Source organism: Petaurus breviceps, unplaced genomic scaffold, assembly GCF_028583685.1.
Source record: "Petaurus breviceps papuanus isolate PSGF00001 unplaced genomic scaffold, PetGlider_PUasm1.0 207, whole genome shotgun sequence".
Classification (NCBI taxonomy): Eukaryota; Metazoa; Chordata; class Mammalia; order Diprotodontia; family Petauridae; genus Petaurus; species Petaurus breviceps.
This window is the reverse complement of record NW_027185850.1, coordinates 19552403-19567186: the sequence shown is the minus strand read 5'-3', so window position 1 is coordinate 19567186 and position 14784 is coordinate 19552403. Positions and strand designations below refer to the sequence as shown.

Below are 14784 nucleotides of genomic sequence, written 5' to 3'. Positions count from 1 at the left end.
TATTAATAATTTAATAGGTAGAGTTACTGAACAGGAGAGCAATTGTGCTTTAGGTTATCTTAACTTTGGCTCTGTGCTTTAGGGCTATCCCTTTGGTGGCTGAATGGAGGATGAAGTGGAGTGGGGAGAGACCCCCCAGCAGGTTATTGCAATCATCCAGAGGCACTGGTGATGGGAGCGTACACCAGGGTGGGGCAGGGGCAGGAGAGACAAGGCTATGAATTTGAGATGCTGCCGAGGTGAAATTGAGAGACCATGGCAATGGACTGGATGTGGAGAGTGAGAGATAGCGAGGGGAGACCCAGAGGACTCCCACACTGTGAGCCTCAGGGACTGGGGGATGGTGCTGCCTTCTACAGTAATGGGGAGGATGGGAGGAGAGGGGAGAGTTTAAGGGAAATGATCACCAGCTGTGTTTGGGACACATTGAGTTTCAGATGTCTGCTAAGACTTTTGGGACACACTTGTATTCTCCTTATATTTATTCTGTGGGTACTTCTGTATGTACTTTAGAAGATGAGCTCCCTGTGAGCAGAGACTGTTGCCATGGATTGAACCTGCATCCCCAGCCCCTGTGGGCTTGGTGTTTATTAAGGGAATTGAACTTGAGGCCCCTCACTGTCCTCATCTGGATGCTCTTCCTTATGAAGATTTTCTCCTGAAACGTGGTTCTGAGACTTGATCACAGTGTCCAGATAGAGTCTGGTCTGGGCTGAGGTTCGGGGGCAGCAGTGTGCCCACCTGCCTGGCCCCTCTATCAGGGGCCCCTTTGTTATTGTCTGGCCAGGACATGCCATCTCCTACCTCCACCCCTTTGCATGCGATCCTATGCACTCAAGCCTGGAGTGTTTTCCCCTGGTCTGCCTCTTGGAATCCCAAGCTTCCTTCAAGACTCTTGTCATTTCAAAGACTGATTCTTAGAAGAGACATTTCCTGACCTCTTCCTTCTACCACACTCCCTGAAGTTAGTGTTAATTGATTTTCTTTATACTGTGTGTTTGCCTATTTGTCCACAGAGGCTGGAGGCTCCTTGAAGTCATGAACCATTTCTGTTTCATCTTTATTTCTCCAGCACAGAGCATAATGCCTGGTCCTGGAAGGTGCTGCTTAGATGCTTGTTTAGTTATTTGGTCACCTCTGAAAGCTTGCTAACAGTCCCTGAGGATTCGAAGGGCTGTCGTGAGTCAGGGACTTGTTTTCTTGCCCCAGGGAGCTGCAGCAGGAACAGGGAGTAGAACCTGGAGAGTCAATTCAAGGTCAATTTTAAAAAGTCTTCTAACAGCTAGGACTGTTTAAAAGGGGGCCAGAAAGCTGCTGCAGCTCTGGTTTCCTTATTCCTAGAAGTCTTTAGGTAATATTGGGGTGTTCATTTGCCAGGTAAGTTTAAGAAGGAATTTTTCTGTGTCTCTTGTTTAAGCTAGTTGACCTCTTGAGTTCCCCTTCCTACCCTGAGATTTGGCCCTTTGTGATAAAATTATCTGGGTTAGTAACTCAGCCCCTTCAGCAATGTACAAGTTTTGTTCTGGAGTGACTGTGTCTGGCCTAAAGCTTTTGCTAGTGCCTATCACAATATTCTGTGCACAGAGTAAGTACTTAGCATGGTGTGTGTGTGTGTGTGTGTGTGTGTGTGTGTGTGTTGTATAATATGGTCTTCTTTTTTTTTTTTTTTAAGCAATCGGGGTTAAGTAACTTGCTCAAGGTTACATGGCCAGTTCTTTCTGGGTGTGGTGCTAAGTATCTGAGCCCAGATTTGATCCCCAGGTCATCCCGACACTGGAGCCGGTGCTCTTACTTACTGAGCCACCTGGCCACCCCTAAGCAATTGGGGTTAAGTAACTTGCTCAAGGTTACATGGCCAGGTGTTTCTGGGTGGGTGCTAAGTGTCTGAGCCTGGATTCGATCCCCAGGTCAGTCTGACACTGGAGCCGGTGCTCTTACTCGCTGTGCTACCTGGCCGCCCCTATAACATGTTCTTAATAGAATTCCTTGCTTCCTTCTATTCAGTTTCCTGTTTGTGTGGAAGCAAAAAGTCTTCTACGCGCTAAGAATATGGGTTGCAGAAGGTTGGAGAAACCTTGTCATTGTTTGGTTTCACCCATCCATTGTCAGTCATTCAAAACACCATTCTCACATGGGCTGTTAAAATGGCCTTTTTAACTTCTATGGTCTCCCTGCCTGCAATCTCTTTCTATGCCTATCCATCTTTCACATAGATGACAAAGAGATTTCTTTTCAAAATTTTTAATTTATCATTTATTTTCAATATTCTTTTAAAAAAAGTTGAGTCCCAAATCCTCTCCCTCCCTTGTGTCCCTTATCTTTCCTTTGAGAACACACGCAATCGATTAGTTAGACATGTGAAATCATGCATAACATATTTCCATAGTGGCCATGCTGCAAAAAAAAATAGCAAGAACAATAAAGTGAAAAAATTATGCTTTCATTTGTGTTCCGAGTTCATTAGTTCTCTCTGGAGGTGGTTAGCATTTTTTATCATGGGTTCTTTTAAGTCATTCACGGTTGATCATTGATACAATATTGCTGTTACTGTGTACAATGTTCTTCTGCTCACAGAGAGATTTTCTTTAAACACAGATCTGACTGTGTTATTCCCTCACTCAGTAAATTACAGTGGCTCCCAATTACCTGTAGGATAATCTATGCACCCTGTTTGCCTTTTAACGCTCTCCACAACTTGGCTGTTCTCTCTCTTTCTCTCACTCCTTGGCGCAGCCCCATTGGTTTTCTCTTTGTTCCTTATACCTGTCACTACATCTCTTGTCTTCATGCCTTTGCACTATCGCCCATGCCCAGAACTTCCCTACTTGTCTCAAAGAATTTGTCATTCTAGCTCAAGCACTCCTTCTTCTAGGAGGCTTTTTCTGCCCTCCTCCCCCTGTTCCTCTGCCCTCCTTCAGACTTACTATGGGAATTCCCCCAAATTCCACTCCTAGTCCCCTACTTTCTTAACCCCATCTTCTGGGTTCTCAGTAATTGTCAGGGGTTCAACTGCCACCTTCATGAAAATGGCTTTTTGTAGAACAAGGCCATTGTAGCCATCTTCATAAGGTTCTAAAATAAAGACAAAAACAATATTACTGGTTTTGTTTTTAAATTGTCTCTGTCTGGGGAATTATTTTCAATCCCTTCTCTTAGTTTTATCTTGTCTGGATTTAAAGTAATTTGTTATTATTTCTTCACAGAGATGTTATGGGCCATACTCAGAATTGCTCAGAAAATCACTGGCTTTGATATTTTAAAGCTGCTGGCTCCAGGGTCAGTGCTTATCCATTCAGCTAAGTTGCCTCTTTTGTTTCAGGTAGGAATTATAAGAGAAAAGACTCCCAAAGCCCGCTGTGAGCATCTGATCATTTTCATGATGTCTGAGAGGAAGAACGATTCTTGGAGGAATTTGTTTTGTTTTGTATGGCCTTGTCCTCTCTGCTTAGTGGTTTCCATGTACAGAATGATCCTCTGCAATTAGCAGGAAAAATCTGAGCCTCAAACACTAGCAAAGGATGACCTGCCCTATGTGGCTTCTCTAAAGATGAGACTTGTAGAAATCCTTTGAGCACAGATCTAAGGGGAGCCACAAACAGAAAGAAATCACAGCATTTAAGGGGACAGGGAGCCCCAAAGGGGATTGGTCTGCTCATGGGTTTTTAACGAAGAGAACGTGTCAATTATAGCGCTGTTTAGGGAAAGGACTGGCTGTGGACTGTGGGATGGATGGACGAGGGAAGACACCTGGAGGGAAGGAGGCCAGTTAGGAGGCTGGCTGCACTGGCCAGGGTGTGCTAGGAGAGCCCTTTTTTTCAGGGATGTTTCAAAGAAAGGATCACCAATGCTTTGTGGCTGAAGGGATGTGCTGGAGAAGTAAGGAGTCAAAGGCATTTTGAGGATTGGATGATTTGGAGAAAGGTCAAGGAATCACAGAATTTCAAACGTACAAAAAATCTCCATGACAGTGCAGTCCATGTAGCATCAGGGCAGAACTCAGGAAGGACCTGTCATGGGGAGAACAGTAAACCTTGTTCTCCATATTCTGTGAATGATGTCAGAAAAATATCCAGGCACAAATGTCTAACAAACACTGGATGTCAGAGACTGAAGCTCTGTGAGGGAGATCAGGGCTGGAGACATGGATTTGGGAGGCACACACATTAGAAAGAGGAGGGAGATGAGAGAGGGAGGGAAGGAGGAACTCCAGGCAGATGTTCTTGCTGCTGGATTACCTAATTCAAGTATTGAGAAAGAGAAATATCCAAGAGAAAAAGATACCTCTGAAGAAAAAAAAGGTCATCATGTAATTAAAGTCAGTAAAAACAAACCCTTCCAAAATCTCAGCATTGTAGAGGAATTCAGAGCCCATCTAGTCCAGCCCATGCCTGTGTAGGGAATCCTCCCGCAACATCCTCCAAAAATGGTTGCCAAGCCTTTAATTAAAAATGACTAGTGAGCAGGAGCTCAGAACCTCCCACAGCAGCCCCTCTCATGGCTAGACAGATGGAATTGTTGAGAATCCTCAGGCTGGTCCCCCAGGACATCCTTCCCCAGTGGGAGAAACCTTTCCTAAACAGTCCAGGTGCATTTCTCTGGCCCTCCTGTATTACTCCATTGACTTTTCTTGGCTTTTCCCAAGCAGGCCCTAAGGTCTTTGAAAGATGGCTTTGTTTCTGGTCTGAATTTCCAGTGCTATGGATCCCATGGAGGGATCTCTGTGTATGTTTGCTGAATGTTGTTAAATTTCTTCTTCCATGTGAATGCTACTCAGCTTCCTGAAAGGTGACTGACATGTCCCTGAGCCTCTAAGTATTCTCTTTTCCAGCATCAACACTCCTGATGTTATAATTCCTACCTGAATATAATTCCTCCGGAATTCCTTCAACTAGTACTCATCTGGAATGGTGTCAAGGCTTAGTCCAGACCCGACCCAATCTTTTCTATTCTCTACATCTCTAACTGTTTGCTAATAATAGTTAATGAGGACCTTGAGGCAGTTCCAAGGTCTCTAATTATTTTTTAAAAAGTTGTTTTGTTTTACTTTACTCTGTAAGATATAATCTGAACAGTCTAACTGATCAAGACTTTACAAAGAATTGAGGAAAAGAGAAAGCCCAATTATTCAACAATAAGAAAGTCACCATAAAGAATGCTTTTATAATTGTAATTGCAGAAATATTTAAATATTTTCATGTAGTTATCTATGTCAAATACTTTCTGCATTTTTCTAAAATGGTTTATAGTTTGAGGAAGAGTGGTAGTCATAGTAGTAGTAGTAGCAGCAGCAGCAACAACAGCAATAGTAGTAACAGCAGCAGTAGTGGTGGTACTAATAGTAGCAGCAGCAGCAGCAGCAGCAGTAGCATTTAACATCTCATCTCATTTTATCCTGGTAGATAAGCACACTTGCTGTCCCCATTTTACAGATGAGGAAACTGAGACAGGCACTTGGATACGGAATGCTAACCAAAGCCAAGAAAGAAATAAGAGGCATTCCTTCCCAAATAACTGCAAAATGCATAAAATATCTAAGGTAATCTACAAATATATATATAAGATTTGTAAACATATAACTATAAAACATTCGTTAGAGAAATAAGAGGAAGCATAAATAATGAGAGATATTCACTGCTCATGATTGGGTTATGCCAACATTTGAAGAACAATATTACCTATGTCAGTTTACAGATTTGAGGCTTCCCGGAGGGGGCAGTGGAGAGGGAGATGCTTTTCAGAAGCAGACACTATAGTAAAATTCATTGGGAAGAATAGAAACCCTAGAATCCTGAGGGAAATAAAGAGAAGCAGGCATGGAGGGCAAGTCTATAAAGCATTACCAGACCTCCAACTGTGTGGTCAAGTGGGAATCTCTAACACTCGTAATTGGTTAAAAGAACAGAAAAACAGAGCCTTGGGACACACTGGTGAATTAAGAAATGGGAACAGTTGAAAAGAGGACCCTCTCTTTGGATAAACCTGAGGCTTTGCATGGCTTTGCAGGGATGGCACTTGTGATTTCTTTGATGGTGGAAGACTCAGGCAACAAAACATGGGTTATCCCAGCAGGTGGGCTCCTTCATGACCCAACAATTACAGAATCATTGAAAGAACTGAAATGTTAAATGACTCATCCAGGGTCACACAGTCAGAATGTGTCAGAAGAACACAGGTATTCCTGCCTTCAAGGCCAGATTTCTAGCCTCTATCCCACATTGCCCCTCTGTGGGGGGGAAGGAAACTCTTGGAAAAACTGGAAAACAGTTTGGGAGAAGTGAAGTCCAACTCTCGTGATCTCAAACCATATACTTAAGATAGATATGTACACAGCCTAAATAGAAAGGGTCACATATCATGGAAGAATTAGATGAGTGTGAGTTCAGGTTCTTACCCAAATGAGGAATGGAAAAGATTATGAAAGTTAAAGCAGACATTTTTGCCTATAAAATTATTACAAAGATTTTTGTATGATTAAAGGGAGGGAAGATACAATACAAATGGTGGAATGGGAAACTCTTTGCTTCTAATAGCACTGGAAAAAGCCTGAAATCTAGAACATATAGAGATTATTCTATGATTCTGACTTTAGACCTGGAAGTGACCTTAGGAGCCATTGACACTATGTATACCCTTTCATTTTCTAACTGAGGAAACTGAGTCAAAGAAGGGGTAAAGAATATTTTATCCTCCCCACTTCAGAAGCATTTATCTAAGGTCTTCTATATGCAGTGTGTGATAGGGTTTACTAATGGAACAGTTTTACATAAATTCCAGAATGTGGTGTTTTGATATTGTAGCTTTGATGTATTTCTTTCTTTCTTTCTTTTTTTTTTTTAAAGCAATTGGGGTTAAGTACCTTGCCCAAGGTTACACAGCCAGTTTTTTTTTGTGTGGGTGTTAAGTATCTGAGGCTAGAACCGATCCTGGGACCTCCTGACTCCAGGGCCGGCGCTCTTACTCACTGCGCCACCTTGCCGCCCCACTTTGATGTATTTCTGTATTAAATCTGTATGTGGAAATTTTATGTTTTGGGGTGAAGGGTCGTGTGTGTGTGTGTGTGTGTGTGTGTGTGTGTGTGTGTACTTTGTTATCTTCCTGACTAATGTTTATGGCATTCTATCACATCCTATCTCTTTAATTGAAGTAAATAATTAAGTGTAGACTAAATACCAGATCAGAATCAATTATAGCAGATCATAGTAATCCATTTACCAATGAACAAATGGTAGTAATAACAGCTGGTGTTATAAAATAGTGCTTTCTAGTGTTTCAGGCACTTTCACTATTTGATCCTCATACCTGCCTTGGGGGGGTGAGTAGTAGTTTTTATTTTACAGAAGAGGAAACTGAGTCACACAGCAGTTAAGTGATTTCCTACAATCACACCACTAGTAAATAAAAGAGCCAAGATTTTGGTCTTCTGAATCCAGATCTATTTTTCCCCCCACTAGACCATAGCTACTTGATCTGAAGATCCTGATTTAGTTTTTAAAAGTGTAGATGCAAATGCAAACATTCAGTACTATCAGTGATTCCGAATGCCTTTATAATGTCCATTGTAAGGTCTGGAAGGGATGAGCCTCACAGAAGGAGACCCAGTTGGGATAAGAGGCTGCAGCGTAGCAATGGGAGTCCCGAATGACCAGTGCACAGTGGGGTGTCAGTGTGCTTCCTTTTCCAGAAGGCCTTTGACACAGTTTCTTCTTCTGTCCTTGTGGACAAGAAGGAAGGTGAGAGCCAGATATCTGGAGTCCATTTCACTGGATTTGGAATGAATTCAGTGATTCCACCATCCCTAGAACAATGATGGAGGGATCAGGATCACTATGCTCCCAGTCTCTGCTTGGGCAGTATAGTATCTGTCCTTGACCCAGTGCTCATCCAGCTTTTTGTCTGAGCCTTGGGGATGTCACAGTATGTGGAGCTTATTGAATTTTCAGAAAATAAGGGACTTGATGTTAGGGGAAGACTGAGTCAGAATTTTGTTAGGCTAGAATTACTGTCTAAAAGGATGGAATTTGAAGGGGATAAGTATAAAATTTACACTGGAATGGAAAAAAAAAAACCCAGCAGTTGTATCGGTGCAGGATTGGCTGATGCAGCTCACTGTGAGAGAGTAGATTTGAGGTGGGACCAGGTCTAGAAAGCTGTACATGGAGTCAGAAAGACCTGAGTTCAAATCTTGCCTCATAATTTAACTCTTATCAGTTAACTCGAAAGCCTCTGAAATCCCTTCTGACTGAGATTCTGTGATTCAGGCTGAGGGAGGCAGGGATGTCAGAGGTGGGTTACTTATGAAGTCCAAGTGAGGCTAGAGTCACTGGCCATGACGATGAGGGCACTGGAGAGTATTCCATATGAGAATTAGTTGAAGTAACTGAACATATTTGGTTGTTGGACTTGGAAGTAAATTACCCCTTTAAAGTATCTTCAGGGCTGTGATAAGGAAGAGGTCTTCTGAGAGCAGTGCTTCCACCGGACATGGAACAAGGCACATTTCAGCTCCATGTCCAGAGCTGTCTAACAGTGTGCCTCGGTATGGGACGACATGATGTGCCTTGGGGAAGACAGGAGGTTCCACATCCCTGGAAGTCTGGGAATGGGGATTTTTCATAGACATTATTTGTACTGGATGGCTTTTGAGCTCTATTCCAAAAATGAAATTATTTGAAAGAAAGGAATATGTGCCATTCTTGTTTTTTCCAATGAAGGACAGAGTGGCATTGTATAAAGAGCACGATACTTAAAGCCAGAAGACATGAGTTTGTGTCCCAAGTCCAGCCCTTCCTCGGCAGAGCTGTGTCAGCACTCTACCAAAAAGAATTGTTTTCCCCTCTCTTGCATCATTGGTGTGAGTAAAGTACTTTGTGAACCATAGTACACAACACTCATGGGAACTATGGCTTTTAAAAAAAAAAGGCTGGAATAACTGCACTCTTTTAGGAAAAGTCATTGTGCTTTGTGAAATAATTCAGAGACTCATAGTTGTTTTTTTTATAAGAGACTCATTAAAAGAGAAATTGTTTTGGAAGGGTTGTGGTGGGATTAGTGGAAGGTATAACCTAAGATAGAATGAATATATTTTTGATTGTGCCTTAAAATATTATAGACTCTTATAGTACTAGGAAAGGCTGTTGATGCTTAAAGTAATTTTTCTGTAAACTAAAATTTTCTAAATTCTTTCCATTTTCCTCTAAAAGCTACCAAGTCATCAGCACCCCAACTGATTTTTTTATGGTAATGGAATATGTGTCTGGTGGTGAATTATTTGACTACATCTGTAAACATGGACGGGTGAGTGATATGATACTCAGTACATTAGGGCAAAGGAGACGATGTTGGTAGATAGTTTTTGTGTGTGTGTGTGTTTTTTTAAGGCTTCTTATAATGTTATGGGGTTTTAAATTTTAACTATTTGATCCCATCTGGAACTCCTCAAATATCTTTAAAAAATTACCATAACATTCATTTCATGTATAATACTAGCAGAATTGGGATTGCCTCAATAGCAAACACGCTGATTTTAGATTAACAGGAGTTGTTCCTTGGAAAGGTCTTTTTTTTTTTTTTGGCGAAGTTTTAAAGATTCACATGATTTAAGAAACAATGCAGAGATTCTGTTGTGATTTTTAGGAAGAGAATTCCACATCACAACTGACACTCCAGAATGTCCTTTTTGGTATCCATAGCTGGGCATCAATGCCTGGGTGAGTGAACCTTTTCAGACCGGGCTCTTTCATCTAGTTCCCAGCCTTCTCCAGGCCCCCAGGAAACGACAATGACCTCTGCATCAGGATACACTGGCGAATGTTCAGGCTTTTCTAATAGAAAGCTGTTTTTGTTTGTTTCTTGTCTTTTTTTTTTTAAAGAGCAGGATTTTGATAAATTCTATTTAACATAAGATACATTCTAAAGTCACTGTTCTCTTGGTGAGTGAATGAATATTCAATATATCTCAATGTTGTTTCCTTTGTGTCTGGCAGGTTGAAGAGACAGAGGCCAAAAGACTCTTTCAGCAGATTCTTTCTGCCGTGGATTATTGTCACAGACACATGGTTGTTCACCGAGACCTGAAACCCGAGAATGTGCTGCTAGATGCCCACATGAATGCCAAGATCGCCGACTTTGGTATGTGACTCCCACAATATGCCAGAAATATGAAAGCGGCTGCTGATATTCGGGGGAGCAGGCCAATGTAGTGACAATTCCCCCTCTACCCAAGGCTTGGCAAGCTCTGTGGGCCTGTGTGTGTGTGTGCGTGTGTGTGCGTGCGTGTGTGTGCGTGTGTGCACTTTGTTCAGCAGGATCTTCAGAAATATGTATCTTGTACTCCTCATATGCAAGATTAGTTAAGTTCCATATAGGGAACATAAAATAACTGACCACAGTGGAGTAAACATTACACACTGAAAAGAGAGCCACTTAAAAAAAAGTATTAAAAAATCAACTGGAGAATAAATAACTCAATCCCCAAGAATTGATAGGTCAAAAATTAAATCCCAGATTGATAATTTCCTTAAAGATAATGGCAATAACAAGGTAATATAACAGATTTTAGGGATACAGCTGAAAAAAAACGTATCTAGATGATTTTATTAAAAAAGAGAGAAAGAATAAATCAGTGAATTGGGAATGCAATTAAAAATGTTGGAAAATCAAACAATGAGCATCTCCCCCCAGAAAACATCACATTATAAATCCTGAAAATAAAGATGAACAAAATTGAAAAAATATTGAATTAGATAAAACTAAGGGCTTTTTTATTTTTATTTTTGCTTTTTGGAGGGCAGTTGGGGTTAAGTGACTTGCCCAAGGTCACACCACTAGTTTTTGTTTGTTTGTTTGTTTTTGTTAAGTGTCTGAGGCGGGATTTAAATCAGGTCTTCCTGATTCCAGGACCGGTGCTCTATTCACTGTGCCACCTCGCTGCCCTAAGAGTTTTTTTTTTTTTTAAAGCAATCAGGGTTAAGTAACTTGCTCAAGGTTACACAGCCAGTTATTTCTGGGTATGGTGGTCAGTATCTGAGCCCAGATTCGATCCCAAGTTATCCTGAGTCTGGGGCTGGTGTTCTTACTCATTGAGCCACCTGGCCGCCCCCCAGGAGCTTTTTTTTTAAAAAGCTAATTTGATTAAAAAGAAAAGGAAAACCAAATTACTAGTATCAAAAGTAAAAAAAAAAGAGAATTCATAACAAATGAAGAAGAAATAAAGGATATTAGAAAATATCTTGCCCAACTATATTCTTACAAGATTGACAAATAGAATAAATGAATATTTTAAAAAATACAAAATATCCAAATTAACAAGACAAGAAATAGAGGATTTAAATAACTCATTTTCATAGGTACAAATTAAAGAAGCCATAAATGAACTTCCAAAGGGTAAAACTGTAGGACCAGATAAATTTACAAGTAAATTCTATCAAACATTCAAAGAACAATTCCATTATTACAAACTGTTTGCAAAAAATACCCAAAGAAGAGATCCTAACAAGTTTCTTCTTTAACACTGGCATGGTCTTGATTCTAAACAAGGGAGAGTTAAAGCAGAAAGAGAAAACTATTGACTAATATCCTTAATAGACATTAATGCAAACATTTAACATAAAATATTAACAAAAAAGCTGAAGCAACATATCACAAAGATTATACCCTATGAACAGAGTGGATTTATACTATAAACTTAACCATATTAGTCACAAAATGATAAAAATCACATGGCTACATCAATAGATGTAGAAAAATCTCTTCACAAAATAGAACATTCATCTTGTTAAAAACACTGGGAAAACTAGGAATAAATGATCCTTTCGTCAAAATGATAAATAGTTCATATCTAAAACAAAAAGCTACCATTATAACAAGCTAGAGTCCTTTTCCAATAAAATCAGAAATCAATGAAAGATGGCGTTGGAATCACTTCTATTTGATGTAGTGCTAGAAGTGGTGGGTATAATGATAAGAAAAGAAAAAAACTTGAAAACATAAGTAGAGGTAAAGGAGAAGCAAAATGATCACCTTTTTGCAGATGCTGAGATAACGCACTTAAGGAATTCTATAGAATCAACTAAAAATTGGGACAGTTATTAACTTTTGTAGGACACAAAATAAACCCATGCAAATCGTCAGCATTTCTATGTAACATCAATGAAACCTAAGTCAGAGTATTAAAACTAAGTAGAGAATGTATAAAACACTTGAGAATCTATCAAAATGCACCTAAAAACTCTCTAAATAACAACAGCAAACCTCTGTTTACAAAAATAGAAGCAGGCTTAAATAATTGAAAAAATGCTTAATGCTCATGGATAGAATAAGTCAATGGAATAAAAATAGCAATGCTAATGCAATTTATTCATTCAATGCAATAGTGATCAAACTACCTAAGGCATAGAGAACTAGAAAAAATAAAAGTCAAATGGAGGCAGAAAAGGTTCAGAATTTCATGAGAAATAATGAAAAGAAGCAGGAAGGAAGGGGCCTCTCAGTGCCAGATTTCATGTTCGACTCAGAACAATCAGTACTGGTTCAAAACCAGAGAGATCAGTCATTGGAACAATTCTGGTAGACACCATATGAGGAAAAATGTGTCTAGTACTCTAGTGTGTGAAAAAACGAACACCTTAACCCCAGGATAAAGATTTACTACATGATTAAGAAATGCTGGAAAAACTGGGAGAAATATGAAAGAAATCAGATTTAGAGCAGCATCTCTCATACATGTGACATAGATAGAAATCCTCTAAATGTATCATAAATTAATGCCAGACACTGGGCTAGGTGCTTTACAAATATTATCTCATTTAGTTGAAACAATAACCTAGGGAGGTAGATACTACCATTATCCCCATTTTATAGTTGTGGAAACTGAGGCAGAGGGAATGTGTGACTTGCCTACAGTCATGCAGCGAGTTAGTATCTGAGTCTGAATTTGAATTCAGGTCTTTCTGACTTCAGATCCTGCACTCTATGAATTGCACCACCTGGCTGCAGTTTTGGGGAGGCAAAAATTGGAAACTAAAGGGATGGCCATTAATTGAGAAATGGTCAAATAAGTTGAGGTATGTGAATGTGAGAGAAGACTGTTGTGCTACAAGAAATGGAGAAATAGATGATTTGTATGAACTGATGCAGAGGGAAATGAGCGGAGCTTGTTAGAAAAATGAACAATTCCAAGGACTTCTAGAAACTGATGAGAAATCAAACGAGGGGATTCAGGAGAACAATGCCTGTACTAGAAACAATATTGTAAAGACAAAGACATTTGAAAGCTGTAAGAACTAAGGTCAGTACAGTGACACTGTATGATTCCAAGGCACCAAGGGTACCTGCCTCCTTTCAGAGAGGTGAGAAGATTTGGGCGGGGGGGGGGGAGTGAATGAGAAATATATTTTTGTATCCAGCTAATGAGAGAATTTGTTTTGCTTGACTTTACAAAGAATTTCTTTTTATTTTTCTTTTTTCTTCCCAATGGAGTGGGAGGGAGAGAGAGAAAATAGATTTCTGTTAATTTAAAAAAAAATAAAACTACTGAGGTGGGGAAGATGTTACTGGAGTGGAGTGTTGCACGCACTTTCAAATGAGATCAATGTATTGCTAGTTGTACTTAATTGGTTTATTTTGTTATAAGACCTCTTAAGGACTGGGAGTAATCCATACATATTTTTAATGTAAAAATAAAACATATCAATAAAACTTTATTAAAAAAAATGTTAGAGCTGGGAGAGATCTTAGAGATCATCCCATCTAGCTGCTTCTTTTTGCAAATGATGAAACTGAGGCCCAGAGATGAGAAGTGACTTTTCTAGAATTCTATGTAGTGGCAGAGCCAGGGGCTTTTAAAAGGCTTCTTGCTTTTTTTTTTTTTATAAGTAAGTCAGTAGACTGCGTTTTTGTCCTTTAAGCTGTCAAAATAAGTCAACTTTCAGGTTGCAGGGTTCACTTAAACTACAACTGAAACTCATGAAATTTGATAAATAATTTATTTGAAATCACTTCATTGTGAAAAATAAACCAGCATTTCAAAATTCCATAGTCTCTGACATTTCATTTGTCTTTTTATGAGATTTTGTTTTTTTTACCTCCATGTCTTAAAATGCAATATTAGTCAATGACCTCTTCTGGCTTAAAAATGCCATAACCATTTACTTTTCAGATAGTTCCTTAAAATGTTTTAAAAAATAGGATGAATGGCATGTAGAAAGGCTGTATATTCCTGACAGATCTCAAACTGCTGTTGATGATGATATTTAAGCATTAAAAATATTTAGCGCTAGGTAAACTATATTTTTCTTTTCAGGCTTATCAAATATGATGTCAGATGGTGAATTTCTGAGAACAAGCTGTGGGTCTCCAAATTATGCAGCACCTGAAGTCATCTCAGGCAGGTAAGGCATCAGGGAAGGTTCTGTTTTCCAAAGATTCTCTCTTTCTTTGAGAGATCTTAGCATGTAATAGAGTGATTCCACCCCAGAATTGTGTAGAGACATTTCTGAGAGTCCACATTGGGCTTCAACATTAAGCACTGACAAGAGTGGACAGGGCTGCCTTAGGGTCTCCTACTGGACCAGGGCTCACTAATTCTCAACTTAAGCTATTGTTAAGGGGTTTCTTATCAGAGATCCTTTCTGAGATGATGCCAACTTCTTTTTTTTTTTGGGGGGGGGTTAATAAGCTTACTCCAATCTGTCAAACATGTATCATCTACCTCGTTCAGGGGAAAAAGGTCAGCACCCCGAACTTCAAAGTATACAGGCAGAATTATCAAGAAGAAACAGATCAAGT

General features: G+C 39.7%; 1 protein-coding gene across 2 annotated transcripts in view; it reads left to right on the top strand.

Annotated features, from left to right (window-relative positions):
* Positions 1–14784, top strand: part of LOC138164938 (5'-AMP-activated protein kinase catalytic subunit alpha-2) — a 75015-nt gene that overhangs the window by 34325 nt on the left and 25906 nt on the right. For both annotated transcript variants that reach the window (XM_069092920.1, XM_069092921.1), the window contains 3 exons: positions 9201–9294; positions 9984–10128; positions 14300–14387. In XM_069092920.1, the coding sequence (XP_068949021.1) occupies positions 9201–9294; positions 9984–10128; positions 14300–14387 (327 nt within the window). The remainder of the gene's footprint in view (positions 1–9200; positions 9295–9983; positions 10129–14299; positions 14388–14784) is intronic.